We start from the raw sequence: 20,836 nt of genomic DNA on the forward strand, positions 1-20,836 counted from the left end.
AATGCTCAACACCTCCATCCAGGAGGCTCAACCCTGACCTTTCAGCTGCCTGTCATTTTAATTCACTGGCCGACACTTAACCTGACCTCTGCCTCCTACCCTGTCCCAATGAAGTTTAACAGAAACTTGAGGAATAGCCCCTCGTCTTTCAGTTAGATACTTCTGGACTCCACTTTTGAGTTCAACAATCTCAGATCATAACTACTGGCCCCATTCCCCTGAACAGCAGCTGTTGGTAATGATTCTGCTATTACATTTATATCTTCTCTGGACCCATATTTTGTTTTTTGTTTACTTGCCCTTTGTCATCTATTTTTGCTTTACAACATCATCCCTTTAGTCATGTAATTTCTCCTGCCTTCCACCCTATCACACACCCTTTGTTCTTTTTACCCTTCCTTTCCCTGCCTCTGTACTTTACACCGTTTTTGTTTATACATGCCAACAAACGTGCTCTGCATTTCTAAAAATGTTCTTTTTCCCCATCAATAAATTCATGTACGAATGTATGTTGTTGGAGTGGGTATAGCAGCGACTGCTATTTGCGGGCGCTAGGACCCCGCGGCCTCAGTGTCCTCCTCCGCCCCCTCCCTCAGTTGGTGCTGAATGAGCGGATGAAACATGGCGCTGGACGGATGGAAATACTAATGACAGTCGGGAAACTCGCTTCCATTTGTACCATGGTAGGTGGCCAGTGGGGAGGCCCTGCAGTCTCGGGGGTGGAGGCCATTCGTTTCCCGTTCTGCAAACACCACGGCGGCGGGCGACTTTGCCGGTGTGAAGAGCGGGGCTGAGGTGCCCGTTCTCCCCGCGGCCGCCGGGCCACCGCTCGACTCCCAGTCCCAGGCTCCTCTCTGGCCTGCTGGGAAAATGAGGTGAAAATGACCATTAAAATTAGCGAAGGAGTGAGGCCTCCGCCTCCCGGAACAGGGCTCATCTTCCCCGCCCCTGGCCGGTGCTGTAGTGGCGGCTGGAACGGTCTTTCCCTGCGCCGGGCGGCGGCTGCAGCGTCCCCCGAGGCCGAGGGGCAGGTGCAGGGAAAGGGAGAAGAGCAGAGCGCTGCAACCCCGAGAATCCTGTACTGAGAGTCTTGCTGCTGCTGCTCCTGTTTCTCATTCTCCACCTTCCAACTCCACTGTAGTGCATTTCATGTATTTAGTTTTACTGTAATTCATTCACGGGATCTTTAAAGGGGCGTTTAAAAAGCCCACGGTTTTCCTCTCCGGGGTCAGTAAAGCCCACTGTGTGTCACTTTGTTCAAGGAACCACCCCAAGTCAAGCCCTACTTGAAGTTTGTGTTTCTATTGAATTTAGTAAAACCTTGATTTAATTGGAAACTGCCTGTGATAGTTGTGTTTTCACATAAGATGTTTCTGGGAATTTACAATTGAAATTTGCATTTAATTTGACGGATCTCTTAAGATCATAAATAGGAACAGGCCATTTGGCCCATTATGCTTCGTGTGCAGTGTGGTAGACATTACTTTATTGTCAAAAGATTACTTTCCTTTTATTGATTATGTGGTAGTACAGCCCTGTTCAGTTTTAGCAGTGAAAATTCAGTATTTGGTAACCTCCCCTTGTAAAATAAATTAGTTTTTTTTTGTCTGTTTTTAAAAGAACAAAGTCTCTCCAAAGTGGCCAGAATAGATCTGTAAGGAGTTGCTCTATTTTGTAGGTGTCAAGACTGTATTAGGTATGAGTGGATGGTTTTACCACTATTGTCATGGATAGGACAAATGGTTTGCTCTAGTTCAACATTCAGGGCACATCCTGAGAATTTTACACTACAGTGTAATACTTTTAAAATTAATTTCTATTCACTGACACTTCAGTCTTAATCAGCGTGTTTTAAAAAATCAGCATTTGGTTTCAGCACATCTAAAAATGAAGCAGTTTCCAGTTGGTTTTTCTAATAGCAGATTGTATATTTGGCACATGCTTCTCACGTTAGCACTATAATTCAAACTGATTTTAAACAGTGTTTGTGAGCTGAGTGCTAGTGGACTGCACAAGTATCTATTAGAATAGCCAGCTAGAAACTTGCTACACTCCTAAAAGAGGTGGGAGCAGGAGAACATCAATGCTTTCAGACATAAAAGCTGATTAAAGTGCAATATAGGGGGGAAAGTTGACAATACAAGAACAGTATCTGTCCTATAAATACTGTTTTCAATTCAAAATATTCTCCTTGCAACTGTTGTGTAATTTTGCTATGTCAAATCACTTATCTAGCTACTGAGTAGGATGTGTCTCATAATCAGTTTCCTAATTTATTTGAGTAAGACTGCCTTTTTTTATTCTGACATGGGATATGAGAGGCCAACATTTGTTGCCCATCCCTAATTACTTTTGGGAAGATGCTGGTGAGCTGCTGCCTTGAGCTGCTGAAGTCCATCTTATGTAGGTAGAGATTTCCAGGTTTTGACCCAGCAATAAAATGGTCATTCCAGTCACCATCATCTACTGTGTACATATCCTAGTGGACAAATATGAATTGGTATTGGTAAAACGTTAGTAACCATTTGATGTCAACTGACTTAGTTATAAAAAGATGTGCAAAAAGATTTGAAACCTTAAAAATGGGAAAATAATGCAAAATTGTGAAATTGAGAGTGCAGTGGTGATAGGTTGGGAAAATTTAAGAAGTTTAATTAGATTGATGCTCTTGAGGTCACCTCAACCATCTTTAAAGCGCAGAAAAAATTGTTCACAACTTTATACATTTCAGTTCAGTACTCACTGCTTCATCCAGTTCAGGGCTGCAGGGAGTTGGAGTCTATCCTGACAGGCAATGGGCGCCAGGAGTGGGATGCCAGTCCATCATTGGGCACTTATGCGCGCGCACACACAGAGAGACAATTTACCGTATCTAATCCACCTAACCAACACGTCTTTGGATGGTCGGAGGAAACCCACGCAGGCACAGGGAGAATGTGCAAGCTCCGCACAGACAGACACCCGAGGTCAGGATCGAGCCTGGGTCCCTGGAGCTGTGAGGCAGCAGCACTAACCATTGCACCACCTCAGTTCAGTACTTTTTATGTGAATTTATATCAATTTTTATATAAATTATTATTGAAGAGAATTTTAATTTATGTAGCACCTTTCATGTCCGTTGAAGAGGAAGTACTGTTATCATAAGAGGAAAACGCCACAAAGAGCAACTAAGATAAATAACCATTGGTTATGGGAGAAATAATGGCCAGGGCACATGGAGACCTTCCTGTTCTATTTCAATTAGTGCTGAAAGACAACGCAGTACTCCCTCAGTACTGTACTAAAATGTCATCCTAGATTGTGTTAAACTGATGTTTGAACCCGCAATCACCTAACTCTTACAACAGTGGTATCATTCCACCAAGATGATTTTATTTAGCTATATGTGTACACTTTCTGCAATTATCGTATTTCCTGCTGTGCTTATTTCTCACACTTATCAACCTTTTCTGTCACAATTAAACTTGCCTACTTATTTCACTGATCTCTGAATCCTCGGGTGACATTGTTACTTACCTTGTGAGATTTCTTGTGAGATTTCTATTTGTGTCCTCAAGTTAATTAGTACTGCTTTGTTTGGCCAGAGGTGTGCTGCTGATAACATCCCTCTTGGTGTTGCATTTTTTGGCTACCATTTCCTCCCTGCCTCTCCTATTTTCCCTGATCCCAACTCCCCCAGTTGGACAGAACTATCATGACTGGACCCAAGTCTCCATCTATCCTTCCTAAGGCTGCCTTCTGGCTTTATTGGGAACTGGTTTGAAGTTCTTGAACTGCATCAGCAGCCATTTTCCATTTAAAACGTGTTGAGAAAACACTTCAGAAGCTTAAGCCAATTTTCAGACACCCACATTTGGGAGTGTATGTGAAATTTGAAGGAGGGGGTAGTGGCAGCTGAAGAAGGAGGTACCAGTCATCATGGGGTTTGGGGGGTGGGGTGGGGTGATGGTGGAATTTGAGTTTTCAGCACCAGTGATGTGGCAAAAATTGAATTATATTTAAAATAATTACTCAGCTAGGTTTTAAATAATATGGCTAGGTCAGTGATTGAAGAATGCAATGAAGAAAGCCCACCAGCACTGAATGCTCATACCCCACCAGGTCTGCCATTTCCTACCAATCTCATTCCCCATGCTGAGCACCAGTTCTTTTTCCTGCTGCTCGTTACACTTTTTATCAGTATTCCCCTGGACTCCTCTTGCCACTATTCCCATGTCTTGCTAAATCCCCTTACCAATGCTCCTACACAGCCCATTACCATCCCAGCGCTGCACCATACCCAAACCCCTCTCCAATCACTGCTACATCCAGCACCTGCAAAAAACAGAAGATCAAACTTTATTGCAATTTTAATGAGGGAAATAAATATGTGTTGTAAATGCCATTAACTGTTAAAAATACACATTTTACTCCGGTGTGTAGTTCCTTTATGACAATGCTGCTTTGAAGTTATGAAGGCAATTTCATTTGGAATTTTCCTGCAAAAATAACTATGTACGTTTGTTGGGGAATGTTTGCTAGAAGAAATGGGGTTGCTCTTTCATTACCTTGTTTTCTAGTTTTGTATAAATAGCTTACAATTTCAAATGCGTTCAGTAACTTGGCACGTATGTTAGCACCAAACTAATTGCCTGTTTATAATACATGAACTGTCCACATGCAGTGCATATGTGTTTCTGCTGAATTGTAGCTTTTTTTTGCACTTGCGCCATTAATGGCTTTGATGTTTGCCTTGTACACATTCCCTACACAATATTTTCAGCACTGTACTTGCATTGATGTATGGCACAACAAGGTTGGAGCTGTCATTTCTGTAGTCATTGTACATATCAGCCAAATTGTGAAAGAATAGCAGGGCATTATCTGGAATAGAGAAAAGGGAAATCTGGACAACACTTCAACTCTTATACTTCTCCCAGTTTACTTGGGGCAATGCTGAATGTGCTTTAGCCCATCATCTATCACATCCTTCAGTGCAGCTTTCATGAAGGGAATCAGGTTAGTTCCTGATTCAACAAAGACGACAACGTGGTTGGCATGATTTTTTTTAAAGTACTTTCAAAATGGAATTTAATACATAGAACTGTATGACTAATTTGCACAACAGAAATCTTGGTCTTCAAAACTACTTTTTTTTAATAGATGTCAGTATTTTTCAAATACTCAACTGTGGGCATTCTGTGAACCAGGATGACAGTGTTTTTTCTTTCTGTAAATTGATGTTACACACCAATACGATGAGATAGATGGTGCGCTATGTCTGCAATCATATTTTTTTCTTGTATGAAGAAAGGACAGGGTTTAAAAAAAAGTTACAGTGCAACAGCTGTGCTATCTATCAACCTGGTAGAGGCACATCTCACTCCTTTGCCTCATGCTACAACTTCAAGTTAAAGCCACAATATAATTCCCTCTTTATAATCTTCATGAGTGTGCTCAAGTAATGTGGTCAAGGTGGATTCATTCTATTTTCTTGAGTCACATGTATGTCACATGTGACATACATGTTTTAGAAAACACCTCTTTTAACAGCATTTATTTTTGTGTTCCCTGTTTCTGAAATTAATACTTACCAAATTTTGCAGTGTTTTAAAAGCAGTAACTTTATCTCACAATTTAGATGATGTTTATTATGCACTTCACATTTTCTGTTTATAAATTATTTTATCTCTTTTGAGCTTACTCCAGTTATTTGCTTAATATAGTTTCACAAGTAATGTTCCTAAATGCAAAGTTCAGTACTGCAAATAGAGGTAGAAGTTATAACCTCTTGATTTATATAATCCCTGTATCTGTTTAAGGTCACATAGGTAAGGATGGTATTGGTCATATCACATCGTTAACACTGTGAAAATAGTTCACGGAATACTGAACATCTATTAAATACATTGCTTCTGCAAGATTCATTGGAACTTAACTTACTTTAGGGAATTTTAATTTGGTTATTTATGGCTAAGCATGGACATGATTAAATGTTATTGGGAATCTGTTTTTCTGTAAATTATCCACTTTTTAAGTAATCTTTACAAATGTGAAACATGTGGTCTAAAATCCTGATGCTCAATGTGACTTTGTAGCTTGAATACCTTCCGTTTCTTCATAACAGATATTGTTCATTCTGGCCTGACCCTGCTAAAGTGCTAGCAGATTACTATGCAAATTGGCATATTTTCTGTAACACATATTCCCAGTGTATTCCCTTTGGAGCAAAAAATTGATTGTAGAATTTATATTGGATGAAAATTTAGCGCAAGGTATGTACCAAGATCCTATGTGCCAGAATATCAAACTTCATCTTTGGAATTCTATGTATTATCTCAACAGTTAAATTAGGACCTAGTAGAAATGTTGGGACAATTTTCTTCATAAAAGTTTCCATTTTCTTCTGAAAGATGCACTGCATCTGTTTATGCAATTGACATCTAAATTCTTCTGTAAATAAACTGAAAAAGCTCAACAGTAGCTTTTAGCTAAGATGTGGCACAGAGATTTTCTTTTTTAAAAGTACAGTATTTTCAAAAATGCAACATTTGCTACTATTTGAATTCATAGTGCAATTACTGCAGACTGTGAGGAATGCTAGAATGTCATTTCTGAATATATTGCAGCCAGTAATTATTTAACACTGGTAACCATACTTCATCTCTGTGTACACTTGGGAAGTAACTGCACTTCCTCGGGGCTCCTTACCTAGTCACATGATGCACTCTGCCATTTATGTTTCGGTATGAGTTGGGGAATGTTTCAGCTTTTTGTAAATGAAACCTAATTTGTTAACTGTTTAACTTTTATAATGCTTAAGTTTGTTGACTACATATGTTCACTGCTAAGCTCTTTGATGTGAATTTGACCATTATGTTGTTTGACTTTGAAAGCGTTTAACGTACGGTCATTCTGCACACAGTCTATACAGAATAGAATCATAGAATAGTTGCAGTACAGAATGAGGCCATTTGGCCTGTTGAACCTGTGCAGGCTCTCTGCAAGAACTGTTTAGCTAGTGCAACTCTCCATCCTAACCCTGTAACCCTACAATTTTCTAATTCACGTTTGAAAGCCACAATTGAATCTGCCTCCACCATCTTTTCAGACAGTGCATTCCACTTTGTAGCTGCTTGCTGTGTTTTTTTTTTAAAAAAAGGTTTCCCTTATTACCTTTGATCCTTTTGCCAATCACTTTAGAACCTAGTCTCTTGGTTTTCTACCTGTAAATTGGAACAGTTTCTCTAGATAGTGTGCCAAGCAATATGGCAGGTAGGCAGTTGACCTTTTATAAAGGCTGGTGCCTAGGAGGTGTGTAAAAGTGAGCTAGGCAGATTCACTTTTTCTCAACCTCTTCATGTTGAAAAACACCTGATCTTTGCTCAGCGTTTCCCCCAAACCCAATGGCCCCAATCACAAAAATCCTGTGTTTTTAATCTAAGTTTTATTTGAGTATTTTGTTTAAACTGAAGAAGAAAGCTAGCTTGTTCGGCATCTAATTGAAAGAGATCAAGATAAAATAGAGCAGCATTTTTCTTTTAGTCTGGTTAATTAAGTAATATTACACATTTTCTTTGAGATAGTTAATTGTAAATCAAAGATCTGGAAAAAGAAAAGTTGGTACCAGTAAAAGTGACAATCTAAACTGTATTGTCATAAAAATTGGTTCACCAACCTCCTTTAGGAAAGAGAATCTATTGTTCTTATGTGGTCTGTCCAATTTCACTCCAACCCGATTGACCCTTAACTGTCCTCTAAAGTGGTCTAACAAGCCATTGTGTATCAGACTCCTACGATGCAGCAATTCAAGAAGACAACCACCACCACTTCAAAGGCAGGTAGAGATAAATGCCAGCCTTGCCAGCGATGCTCATACCCTGGCATGAATAGAAGTTACATAAAATGAAGTATAAAGTGTACGGAATGGCTCAGCATGGTTTAATTTCACATGTACCCACCTGACTTTGGGGATGGGAGATAGTGAAGCTAGATCTTCATGGGGTGAAGGGAAACTAAAACAGAAAATGCTGAAAAGTCAGGCCGAATGTGTAAAGAAAGTAGAGATGTTGACATTTGAGACGATCTTTTATCAGAATTACAGATGGACTGTTTATAAAATGAAACACAGCAAGGGAAAGAGGTGGTTGGATATATAAGAACAAAAGAATGACCTGTAAAGTGATTAGTTGGAGAACAGGAGATGGTTAAGTTAGAGAACTGACAATGAAGATAAGAGAAATTAGAGAAATAAAAGACCTATGAGACTGAGAATGTGTGAATAGTTGAAGCAGGATAAATTGGAGATGGAAGTATTCCACCAGAGTCTGGTGGAAGAACAAGGCAGATTGACACATGGGATGCAGGCCACCCTGCAGTCAAAACACCAATGGGACTCCTCATCCCAAGCACCAACCTGCTCCCTCCTCCAACTTCAGAAGCATGTGTGCATCCATCCCACATTACAAGTTCCTATGTCGAAGAAAATGGGAGCTGTGAGTTGAAGTTGTTTAAGTTAATCTTAAGACCAGTTGGCTGAAGATTGCCTAAATAGATGAGCTTTTATTTCTTTTAGGGTAAACTTGCTGAATTATCCTCTCTTCATGCACCCACTAATGGCTAGTTAAAGCGCTATTGTCATGAACCAAGTAGAAAATCCATTGTGGAATGATGTGTGCTGCACATGTCCTAAAGGGGGCATAAATAATCGAAGCTTATTTAATACCCCACACCAAACATCATGATTAAGGATGATAGCCATATCCTACCATAGGTGGTAACTATTTCTAGAACTTATTGAGAATGTCTTATGTTCCTCTATATGCGTAAGAATACCCCTGTTCAGTGAGGAGGAAAGCTGTCTTTTATCAATGGTGTAATTAACTCCTTATCTGAATTTAAACTTTTACTTGTTTTACTAATGGTGTAGTAGGCTTAAAGGTTATTCTGCTGCCACTGAGTGCATTAATCAAACATCAGTAGATTGCATTGTCAGCTCACTGCTTTTGTTCAATTTATTCTATTTTTTTTCTAATTTTCCAGAGCTTGTGCAATAAATATCCAAAGTAGATGCTAGGTCCTAAGAACAGGTTGCTTAAAAGCTAACTTTAATTATGTGTTCCCTTTAAAAACGCTGCAAAGAAAAATTCAAAATAGATGAAGAACCTTAATTGAGAAAATGGAAAGAGGAGTAGGGGAAAACAGGAAGACAAATTTACATGGAGGGAGTAGACCGATTGGAGGTTTCAGCAATACGGTTCTTTAAAAGTATGAGTCAAATTTATAATGCTTTTAAAATCAGAGAGAACACTGGCTCCTAGATTCCCTTAGATATATTGGGCTAGATTTGCATTGGGCTGAGGAGGAGGAAGCGGGCAAGCTGGCGATTTTTGGATCACTGAAATCGCCAAATGAGGATGGATAGAGTTAAAAGGCAGGAAGGAACAAGAAGCAGCAAATTGGAATGGCTCCAAGATGCTGCACAGGATCGTGCGGCAACTGACTGGTGCAAGAAGCAATGTCACAGTATCAATCAAGGGCAAGGACAACAGGATGCTATTGACGGATGAGGAGCAGGAGGTGAGGTGAGGTGGGTGGAATACTTTCGGGAGATCTGCAACTAGCCCAGCCCTAGCTTCACATTTAAGTTCAATGTCAACACTGCATGTCAACCTGAGAGAAATTACCAGATCAGAGGTCCAAAACACCATCAGGAGCGTTAAGAACAACAAGGCACCTTGGATTGATGAGATAATGAGCAGAGCTATTGAAAGGTGGTAAGAATACCATCATAACAGTGCTCATGGGCCTGTCCAACAAGATCTGGACCGCAGAGGACGTCCTGGAAGACTGGAGACAAGGGTTAATCAAGCTGCCAAGGAAAGGGAATCTCAGCTACTGTAATAACTAGAGGGGCATTACTCTGCTGTCAGTATCTGGATGGTCTTGAGCACAGTGCTCCTCAACAGATTGAAAGCAAAAGTAGATGGCACCCTTTGTGACAAACAAGCAGGATTCCGGGGTGGTAGAATCTCATCAGCTGTGAGAAGACCAAGGCAATGCTGACTGGACAGCAACAAGGCCTTCCATCACTATCGGGCAACAAAACATCGAGGACATCGATCATTCTCCCAATCTATGAAGCATCATCTCCAGTGAGGGTGATGTAGAGATATACTTCCACACAAGAATCTGCAAAGCAGCATCGATCTTCCAGTGTCTCCACACGGTCTGGGCATTCAATGCTATTAACAAAGCCATGAAGCTGTGACTCTACATGTCCATAGTAGTACCAACTGCAATCTATGCCAGTGAGACATGGAAGAGAACAGCAAAGGCCACATAAGTTGGATTTCTTTCACCAGCCCTGCCTACATAAGACCCTGAACGTCACATGGAGAGACAGCATCACCAATGGAGGAGTGCTACAGAGTGTTGTTCAGAAGTGCCTGTGGGACATTGTGACAGAGACATGACTGAGACTGGCTGGATATGTATTTCATGTCCTGGTGAGATGCCTCACCACCATTTGGAAAAAGGAGATGGGGCCAGCCACAGATGATCTGGTGAAGTACATTTAAGGAGGACCTTCAAGAGCAGGACACCAACTGGGCTGGAGCAAAAGAGATTCCGATGGGCTGGTAGCGGACTCTTGCTACCCATTATGCCACATGGGACTGGAAGAGCCAAGTCTAAGTAAGAAACAATGGTATGCCTGATGTGCTGCCGCCTCCTAGTAATTTTTGCTGGAGAGTCCTGTGGAGGAGCAACTCTCCCCAAAATGATGGGTCATTAATTCAACATACAAATGAGCCAGTTGAGAGCTTGTTGAACTACAAAAAGCGATTTTTGAAGGGAGTTATGGCGAACATCAGGGTCACAACTGGATCCAAGAAGAGGAGGCAGCATCGAAATGGGGAGCCAGTAATGGAGGTGGGTGCATTTAAGAGCAGTGTGTACAAAGGGGAAGGATCAGAGAGTTCTTCATTCAGTGGCACATGGGGGCCATTGAGAATTTTCAGATTACATTGCGATCACCACTGATCCGAGCCACCCACAGGCTCAGTGGGTAGTGATATTTGCCTTCATGCTGGACCTCCTCAGGTGCAGAGTGTTATCGATTGCCACTCCATGTGCCCATTAAGACGGCTGAGCAGAGGGCATTAATGAATGGGAAGGGATTCCACTCCCTCGATGTTCAGCTGGTGTGCAACAACCACAAGTTTTTTTTTTGCAGGTGTGCACTGAATCCTGACAGCTGCCATGATACCTTCATCTGTAGGTATTTGCAGATGTTACAACTGTTCATGGCACCAAAGAGAATATGCAGATGGTTGCTAGGGGACAGTGGCTATCCATTGAGGAGGCTGCTGACATCAGTACATAATCTTTGCACAGTGCAGCTCTAACTGCTGACATCTTAGCATAAGGGCCACCATGTAGCAAGCCTTTTAACATCTGAAGGTGAGGTTCTGGTGCCTTAACTGGTTCTGGGGGAACACTCCAGTACACTCCCTCAATAACCTCTTGGATTCTGTTGATCTGCCCAAGAGAGAGTTGTGGATCTTTGAAGAAGGAGATGCAGAGGAGTGCCACACTTCGTCAGAGAAGGAAGTAGTAGTGGAACATTGTCAACCAACCTTCCTGAGGGCTTGAAAGCATTGACCAGGATGGAGGGAGGCTTGGGTTACACTAATTCAAGCATATTTCTTGTGAGGATACCTCATTCTGGAAGGCATACAGCTTAGAAACTCGTGTCTCCCAGAGGGAGGGATTGCATCCGAGATTCACATGACACATAGCCTTTCCATTGTTCCCCACACTATCTGGAGGGCAAACCTCCACTCCAACACAATTGCCACAAGCATACTGGTGTATCCAACAACAACAACAACCCCCCCCCCACCCCCACCCCGCCCGAACTTTGTTCCTTCACTTCATATCAGACTTCTGCCTTATTGTCATCAAGCAATGGAATCACACAAGTCTGGATCCAAACATCAGCATTTCCATTTCATTAGAGTCCTTATGAATGAAAAGTCACCCAAATGAGCCACTAAGTGATACCCAGGCAGTTCCTTCTGTTCTTGCCACTCCTATGGGGTGCTCCCACTGTAAGGTGAGATAAGGTGGAGGCAAGCTGTTCATATGCATGCCCTCATCCTCCTTGTAGCAGTGCCACTGGGGCTTTACCATCAGCTGCCCACCCATGTGGATGCAAAGGCAGCCTTGATCATGGCCTTTCTGAGTAGTCAGAAGAACCAAAGCAATGGATGATGATGAGAATTCTCCCTGAGGGTTAGGCCCCTCATTAGGCCCCTCAACTTCATCGCTGACTACCTCAGCCCTTTCATGACAACATGAATGGCAGAGGGATTTACCAGCTTGAGCACATCTGGCATCCATGCTAAACTTTTGTGTCATCAGTGTAACTGGCTGGCCAGTGCTACAGAATGCGACATGCTGTTCCTGTATCTATTCGGCCTCTGTTGCATTTGGTTCTCCATGTGGCTGGCCACTCTCCCAGTGGATGAGCTCATGCATACATATGCCTGAGATGTAGTGGAGCACATGTCATGGATGACTCACCTGTTCTCTGCCCCTGAATAGGCATGTCGACATCTGGGCACACACCTATTGCTGCTCCAGGAAGACTCACCTTGTGTGTGATTCCAGAGGCTCTGCATCTTTGTCCAGCTGAGCATGTGTATCTTTTCTCCATCCTCAAAGGGGAGTCCCCACAGCTCTCTCAGCCTTCCTTAACTCTTCAATAATGTGTTGCTCATCCTGTGCCATCCATTCGAAACAATTTGCGCTGATGGAGGGTACACTTGACTGATGTAATGGTACTGGCTTAGTTGCTTCTCCTTCTGCTGAAGATGATATCGTCACTCTGGCATGTTGAGGCTTCCCCTCCACCACTGACCCTATGGTGGACATAAGCTTGCTCAGAAAACATGCCTCAGTCATGCTTCTGCAGAACTGTAGTAGGCCATTCGAGCTTATGTGTTGGCAAATAAAGGGAAGGAAACTCCATTTCAATCACTTAACATTTAAAGATAATTTCATCCTGTCTTGGATGGGTTCCCATTTCACCATTGCTGACTTCCTGAAGTACTGCCACCCTGGCAATGTGAAGGGCCACCTCTTTCTGCATGGATTTTTAAAATAGCCTGAATTGGGACCCACCATCTGAACAAGCCCTTTCTCTGGAGTTGTGTTCTTTTCTCCTGCAAGATAAAGAGCGAGAGAGTTAAGACCATGGTGTCTTCCTCCACAACCTCCAGAAGTGCTCAAGGGTAATCGTATATTCCGTGTTCCTGGGCAGTCTGTGCCCTCAGGCTGCTCAGCTCATGGGTGTGCTGATCATTACAGAACTGGAGACCTTTCATCTGAGTTTTGCATCACACTTACTTGCCAACCCTCAGAAGATCATTTTGAAGTGCTTCCGGCATTGTACGCACATCCTGCTGACAACACAGCAGTTGTTCACTTCCACCCATCTCCTGCTGCTCTCTGGAAACAACAATCTTCCATGTAGCAATCACCTCTAGATCTATACAAAAACAAAAAAACTGCGGATGCTGGAAATCCAAAACAAAAACAGAATTACCTGGAAAAACTCAGCAGGTCTGGCAGCATCGGCGGAGAAGAAAAGAGTTGACGTTTCGAGTCCTCATGACCCTTCGACAGAACAGTTCTGTCGAAGGGTCATGAGGACTCGAAACGTCAACTCTTTTCTTCTCCGCTGATGCTGCCAGACCTGCTGAGTTTTTCCAGGTAATTCTGTTTTTGTTTTACCTCTAGATCTATCCCAGGGGAGGCACCTGTAAATCGTGGGGCTGCCATTGCACAGGTGCTTGTTGATGGCCTGTTGCTTTGCGCTCTCGTCCATTCGGAAATAATCATCACCCATGATAATGGTGCCATTTTCCCTTAAAATTGGGTCCGTTTAGCCCAAATCCTGCCACAGAAAGGGATGGTCAAGGGCATGGAGGGATTTTAAAACAGGAACAAAAATTTTAAAATTGAGGTGTTGCTGGACTCCATTGGAAGCTGATGAGGTCAGCGAGCACAAGGGTGAATAGAACTCACAGGATACAGCAGAGTTTTGGATGAGTTCAAGTGATGGGAGGTCATCCAGGAGATCATTAGGATAGTCAGTTGGAGAGGTAAGAAAGGCAAGGATGAAGTATTCTCTATGATAATGAAATGAAATTAATGCCACCAGAGGAAATGATATATTTAAAAATCATTGATACTTAAACCGTACAGCTGGGTCAGATCGGCTTTGGCCATTGCACTTGCCTGATAATAAAAATAGTTAACATTTGAACAGTTTGATTACTCATGATAAAAAATCTTTCAAGGCTGAGTTTGGCATTTATGTAAATAAGTAATCATGTCTGCTTTATTCTCCTATTAGTCTCTGTAAGTAGCTCTATCACATACTTAAGTCTTAGGGTAAAGTCCTGTGTAGTATGATAAAAATAAACTTCACAAGGAAGTGCACATGTTAGCAGTTTAGTGGGCCAACGTGAAACCTTCACAAGGAAGTGCACATGTTAGCAGTTTAGTGGGCCAACATGACTCTAATTGTACAGTAGGAACCTAAAGGTTCTGCCCTGACTGAACCCTGGACTTCAGATGTTGGTGAAGATACCAGCAGGGCCTATAAACTTTGTGTTAACTGTTCAGCTTTGTATGTAAAATACAGTCTATCCACTTTTCACCTCTACTGTTGTTTACAGCAAGCAGATGAGCACAAATTGTTTAACTATTTTCCCTTTCTTCTTTTTTACTAGGGCATCAATGCCTCTGCTTTGGAGAAAGAGATTGGGCCAGAACAGTTTCCAGTCAATGAACATTATTTTGGTTTAGTCAATGTAAGTGGAGAGGACTGATTTTATAAATGTCCTTAAAAGGGACTAAATCGTTAAAGGCATTTTTAATGTATATTTGTGTACTTAATGGTGTGGGTATGGGGAGTTAACTACTTACCTTTTGTCAAACTGTGACTGCACTTAGCACATCCAGGTCAGTTGGATGAGATACAAGAGATGTAGAGCTCCTCTATGTTGTTCTGACTAATATTTTATTCTTAACAAAAGTACTTATGCATTTAATACATTTTTGATGAACATAAGAAAAAGGAGCAGGAGCACAGCATTCAATATGATCGTGGCTGAAACAAAAAGAAAAATGCTGGAAAAACCCAGCAGGTCTGACAGCATCTGTGGAGAGAAAGACAGAGTTAACGTTTCGAGTCTGTATGACTCTTCTTCAGAACTAAGAGTCATACGGACTCGAAACGTTAACTCTGTCTTTCTCTCCACACAGATGCTGTCAGATCTGCTGAGGTTTTCCAGCATCTTTTGTTTTTGTTTCAGATTTGTAGCATCTGCAGTATTTTGCCTTTATATTATGATCATGGCTGATCTTGGGCTTCAACTCCATTTCCTCGTCTGCTCTCTATATCCCTGAATCCCCTGAGAGACTAAAAATTTGTCTATCCCAGCTTTACTACAACCATCCACAACCCTTTTGGGTTCCTAAGAATTCCTAATACATACAACTGTTTGAGTGAAGTAATTTCTCCTCATCCCATCCTAAACGATTGGCCCCTTATTTTGAGACCATGCCTCTGTTTTTAGACTCCCCGACTAGCAAAAAAAAATTCTCTAAGTCTACCCTATCAAACTCCTTCAGAGTTTTGTAGGTTTCAATGGGATTGCACCATTCAGAGGACATCAGCCCAATTTGCTAAGCCTCACATTATAGGACAACCTCTTCATCCCAGGGACCTTCACTGTACCATCTTCAATGTGTATGTATCATTTCTGAAATGTGAAGACCAAAACTGTACAGTTCTTCGTCATCATCTTCTTCATCTCCCCCCCGAGGTCAAGGATGACTTGATGACTTGCTTCCACAGTAAAAATGAGTTCTCGGGTGATTGAAGAATCCAATGTGTGACCTACAGTCTCTGTCACAGGTGGGGCAGATGGTGGTAGGGAGTCTCATGCCCTCATAGATGTTTACAGTACAGAAAGAGGTAAGCCCATCATGTCCATGCTGGTCAATAAAGATCTGACTACACTAATCCCATTTTCCAGCGCTTGGCCCATAGCCCTGGAGACTATGGCAATGCAAGTGAATATCTAAATGCTTCTTCAATGTTATGAGGGTATCTGACTCAACCTTCCTTTCAGATAATGAGTTCCAGACTCCCACCATCCTCTGGGTGAAAAATATTCCCCTCAACTTCCCTCTTAGCCTTCTACCTCTTACCTTAAATCTATGTCCCCTGGTTATTTACCCCTCTACTAATGGAAAAAGTGCCTTCGTAACCACCCTATCTATGCCCCTCATAATCTTATGCACCCCTATCAGATTCCCTCTCAACCTTTGCTGCTCCAAGGAAAACAACCCCAGCCTATCCAATCTTTCCTCCATGGCTCAGACCATCCAAACCCAGTATCCTGGTAAATCTCCTCTGCACCCTGTCCAGTGCAATCACATCCTTCCTATAATGTGGTGACCAGAACTGCACGCAGTACTCTAGTTGTGTTTTATACATTTCCAGCATAACCTCCCTGCTGTTTTATTCTATGCCTCGGCAAATAAAGGCAAGTACCCCATAAGTCTTTGTAATTACCTTATCTACCTGCCCTGCTACCTTCAGGAATCTGTGGATTAATCAGGATGGAATGGGGGAAATGGGTGGATGAGGTGCCCAGGTTGCTAAGTGCTCCTTTTGCTGTCAATGCTTGGCTTCTGCTAGCCTTTGGCGATGAGATTGATGCTTTCTGGATGCTTTCCCTCCACTTTGAGTGGGCTAGGGATTCCAAAATGCCAGTGGGATGTTGCACTTTTTCAAGGAGGCTTTGAGGGTATCCTTGAAGCCTTTCCTTTGCTCTGCTGGGGCTTGCTTGCCATGTCGAAGCTCCGAGTAGAGCGCTTGCATCAGGAGTCTCATGTCAGGCATGCGGATGATGCCTGCCCATTGGAGCTGATGAGCGTGGTCAATGCTTTGATGCTGGGGATGTTGGCCTGAGTGAGAATAATGATGTTGGTGCGCCTATCCTGCCAATGGATTTGTAGGATCTTGCGGAAGCAATGCTGGTGGTACTTCTCCAGAGTTTTGAAATGCTTGCTGTACATAGTCCACTTCTCTGAGCCATATAGGAGGGCGAGTATCACTACTACTCTGTAGGCCATGAGCTTGGTGCCAGGTTTGAGGTCCTGGTCTTCAAACGCTCTCTTCCTCAGGAGGCCGAAGGCTGTGCAGGCACACTGAAGGCAGCGTTGAACCTCATTGTCGATATCTGTCTCTGTTGATAGTAGGCTTCCAAGGTTTGGAAAATGGTCCACATTGCCCAAGTCCTCGTTGTGGATTTTGATAACCCGCGGGGGGTGGGGGGGGGGGGGGGGGGGGGGGGGGATGTGTGTGTGTGTGTATGTGTGGAGGGAGCAGGTTGGTAGAGTACCTTTGTTTTACGGATGTTTAGTGATAGGCCTATTCTTTTGTACACCTGAGTGAAAGTGTTAAGTGTTGACCATGGCTTGGAGCTCGGCCTCTGAGTATGCATAGGCGCAAGCATTGTCTGCATACTGTAATTCAGTGACAGAGGGTGGGCCGATCTTAGATCTGGCATGCAAGCGGTGGATGTTGAACAGATTCCCACTTGTTCTGTAGTTTAGCTCCACTCCAGCGGGGAGTTTGCTGAGGGTGAGATCGAGCATTGCAGCAAAGAAGATCAAGAGCAGTATTGGTGCGATGACACAGCCATGCTTGACCCTGGTCCAAACGTGGATTGGGTTTGTGGTGGATCCGTTGGTCAGGATCACGGCTTGCATGTCATTGTGGAGCATGCGGAGGATGGTGACAAACTTTTGGGGGCAGCCCAATGTTGACAATGTTGAAGGCTTTTGTGAGGTCAGAAAAGGCCATGTACAAGAGTTAGTGCCATTTCCTGCATTTCCTTTGCAGTTGCCACACGGTGAAGATCGTGTCTGTTGTGCCCCTCAGTGGGCAGAATCCGCATTGTGAATCTGGGAGGAGCTCTTCAGCCACAGGGAGAAGTCAAATGAAGAGGCTTCTTGCGATGACCTTCTTGTGGCTGGCAGCAGAGAGAGTCCTCTATAGTTACTGTAGTCAGACTTGTCACCTTTCTTGATGGTCACGATTACAGTGTCTTTGAGATCTCCTCCTGGCATGCTCTCCTCCTTCTAGATAAGGGATATGAGGCCATGTATTTGCACCAATAGTCCTTCTCTACCATGCTTTAGTGCTTCAGCGGGGATTCCATCTACTCCTGATGACTTTTTCCACTTCGTACTGGGTTGGGGTTGTGCTAAGGTGGTGGTGGGTAGCATTCTGCGGGATGGAGTTGAGGACACTTGCGTTGAAGACACAGTCTCTGTTAATTTTGTATAATTAATTTCATATCCTTTCTTGAATGTGAAGACTAAAACTGCACAGTATTCTGGAAGCGAGTCTCACCAAAACGCTGCACAATTGTACAAGGCTTCTTTATTCCTGTACTCCAGTCCCCTCAAAATAAAGGCCAACATGCCATTTGCCTTCCTAATTGCTTGCTGCACCAGCTTGCTAGCTTTCTGTGTTCCTTGTACGAGCATACCCAGGTCTCTTTGAACATTAACACTTACAAGTTTCACATCTTTTAAAAAACATTCTGCTTTTCTATTCTTAAAACCAAAGTGACTAACTTCACACTTCCCTACATTATACTCCATCTGCCATCTTGTTGCTCGCTCAACTTGTCTATATCTCTTTATAGCCTCTCTGTCTCCTCCCAACAGCTTACCTTCCCACCTAGTTTAGTATCATCAGCAAACTTTGGTACATTACTCTTTGTCTCTTCATCTAAGTCATTAAATAGCTGAGGCTATTCAGCACTCCACTATTCACTGCCTGCCAATTTGGAAAAAGCTCCATTTATCCCCACTCTCTGCTCTCTATCTGTTAACCAATCCTCTATCCATGCTAAAATATCACCCCACCTCTTTAGCCTTTGTTTGTCTATTAACCTTTTGTGTGGTCTTTTGGAAATCTAGGTTCCCCTTTATCTACCTGACTAGTTACATACTCAACTCTAAATTTCCGTTTAATAAAATCATGTTGACTTGTTCTAATCACAGAATGCTTTTCTAAGTACAATGTTAACACTTCCTTAATAATAGAGCCCAGCATTTGATTTTAGGCTAACTGGCCTGTTTTCTCTCTCCCTCCTTCTTGAAAAACAGTGTAACATTTGCCAACTTCCAATCTAATGGGACCGTTCCCGAATCTTAAGGAATTTGGAAAATCATAGCTAGCGCATCCACCATCTCTGCAGCTATCTCTTTCAGAATCTGAGAGTGTAGGCTATCAAGTCCCAGAGATTTGTTGGATTTTAGTCCCTTAAATTTCGCCAATACTTTTTTCTGCTGATATTAATTTCATTAATTTCCTCACTCTTTTAGCCCCTAGGTTACTGTCTATTTCTGGTATGAAACTTGTTTCTTTTACAGGGAAGACAGACACACAATATTTGTTGAATGCCTCTGCCATTCTCTCATCTTCCATGATGATTTCTCCTGTCTGCTTCTAAGGGGTCAACGTTTACTTTAGCTACACTCTTCCTTTTTATATACTTTATAAAAGCTCTTATCTGTTTTTTATATTTCTGGGTAGTTTACACTCATATTTTTTCCTTTTATCAACTTTTTGGTGGCCCTCTGCTGGTTTCTAAAACATTCCCAAAATTCAGACTTGCTACTGTTTTTAACTTCTATTCCCTCCAGTGACATTCATTGCTGTATAATTTTTGTTAAACTCTGTATCTTCCTGTTCCACTCTTGCTGTCTTTATCCACTTTGCTAAAATGTTCTGATACCGCGACCTTTCTCTTTGAATTTCTAAATTTTACTCCACTCGAACCCTCCTCCCTGTTAGTTTGAAGCTCTGTCCATAGCCCTAGTTATACAATTGGCCAGATCACTGATCCCAACCTGGTTTTCAAGCAGAGACTCTTCCAACAGATTAGCCCACTCTTCCCTGAGTACTGATACCAGTGCCTCATGAATCAAAGCCCCATGAATTTGAAACTCCTCCTTCCCACACCATTCTTTGAGTCATGGGGATTAATTCTCTAATCTGCTTGACCCTATTCCAATTTGCATATGGCCCAGGTAGTAATCCAGAGATGATTACCTTTGATGTTCTGCTTTTTAATTTAGGCCCTAACTCCTCAAATTCTCTCAACAGAACATCATTCCTGGTTCTACCTATGTCATTGATTCCCATGTGGACCACGGCAACTGAAAACTCACCATCCCGTTTCAAGTTCCTCTCCAGTCGCGAGGAGATGTCCTTCATCCTGGTTCTGGGCAGGCAATACAACCTGCAGAGCTCCCAGTGATGGCTGCAGAGAACAGTGTCTATCCCCCTGACTATACTGTCTCCTATCAGTACCATGTTCCTCTTCGCTGGCCCCACTTGAACGGAATGGCAATTTTCACTGCATCCAATCTTGTAGTTGGTCTGAGTAAGATAGCCATATGAGTGTTAATCATATTTTAGTGCACTTTCACATTGTGTGTGTATATAGGAACAAAGTTGAGAATCAACTACTCAAGCATTTGCTTAAGGTTCTTAATAGACAACTAAAAGAGATTTTCACCAACGACTATTCGTGGGCGAATCAGTGCTAAAAGTTACATACGAGCAGAAGTAGGCCATTCGGCCCCTTGAGCCTGCTCCGCCATTCAATAAGATCATGGCTGATCTGTTTGTTTCAAAATCCATATTCCCATCTACCCCCGATATCCTTAGATCCTTGTTAGGCAAGGG

At 42.5% G+C, this 20,836-nt stretch overlaps 1 protein-coding gene across 1 annotated transcript in view; it reads left to right on the plus strand.

The window, feature by feature from the left end:
* The first annotated feature begins 568 nt into the window (after positions 1-568).
* usp12a (ubiquitin specific peptidase 12a) overlaps positions 569-20,836 on the plus strand; it is a 46,722-nt gene continuing 26,454 nt past the window's right edge. Inside the window, exons 1-2 of the mRNA XM_041199558.1 lie at positions 569-683; positions 14,784-14,864. Of these exons, the coding sequence (XP_041055492.1) occupies positions 615-683; positions 14,784-14,864 (150 nt within the window). The 5' untranslated portion in view covers positions 569-614. The remainder of the gene's footprint in view (positions 684-14,783; positions 14,865-20,836) is intronic.

The sequence above is a fragment of the Carcharodon carcharias genome, chromosome 11 (genome assembly GCF_017639515.1).
Source record: "Carcharodon carcharias isolate sCarCar2 chromosome 11, sCarCar2.pri, whole genome shotgun sequence".
Classification (NCBI taxonomy): Eukaryota; Metazoa; Chordata; class Chondrichthyes; order Lamniformes; family Lamnidae; genus Carcharodon; species Carcharodon carcharias.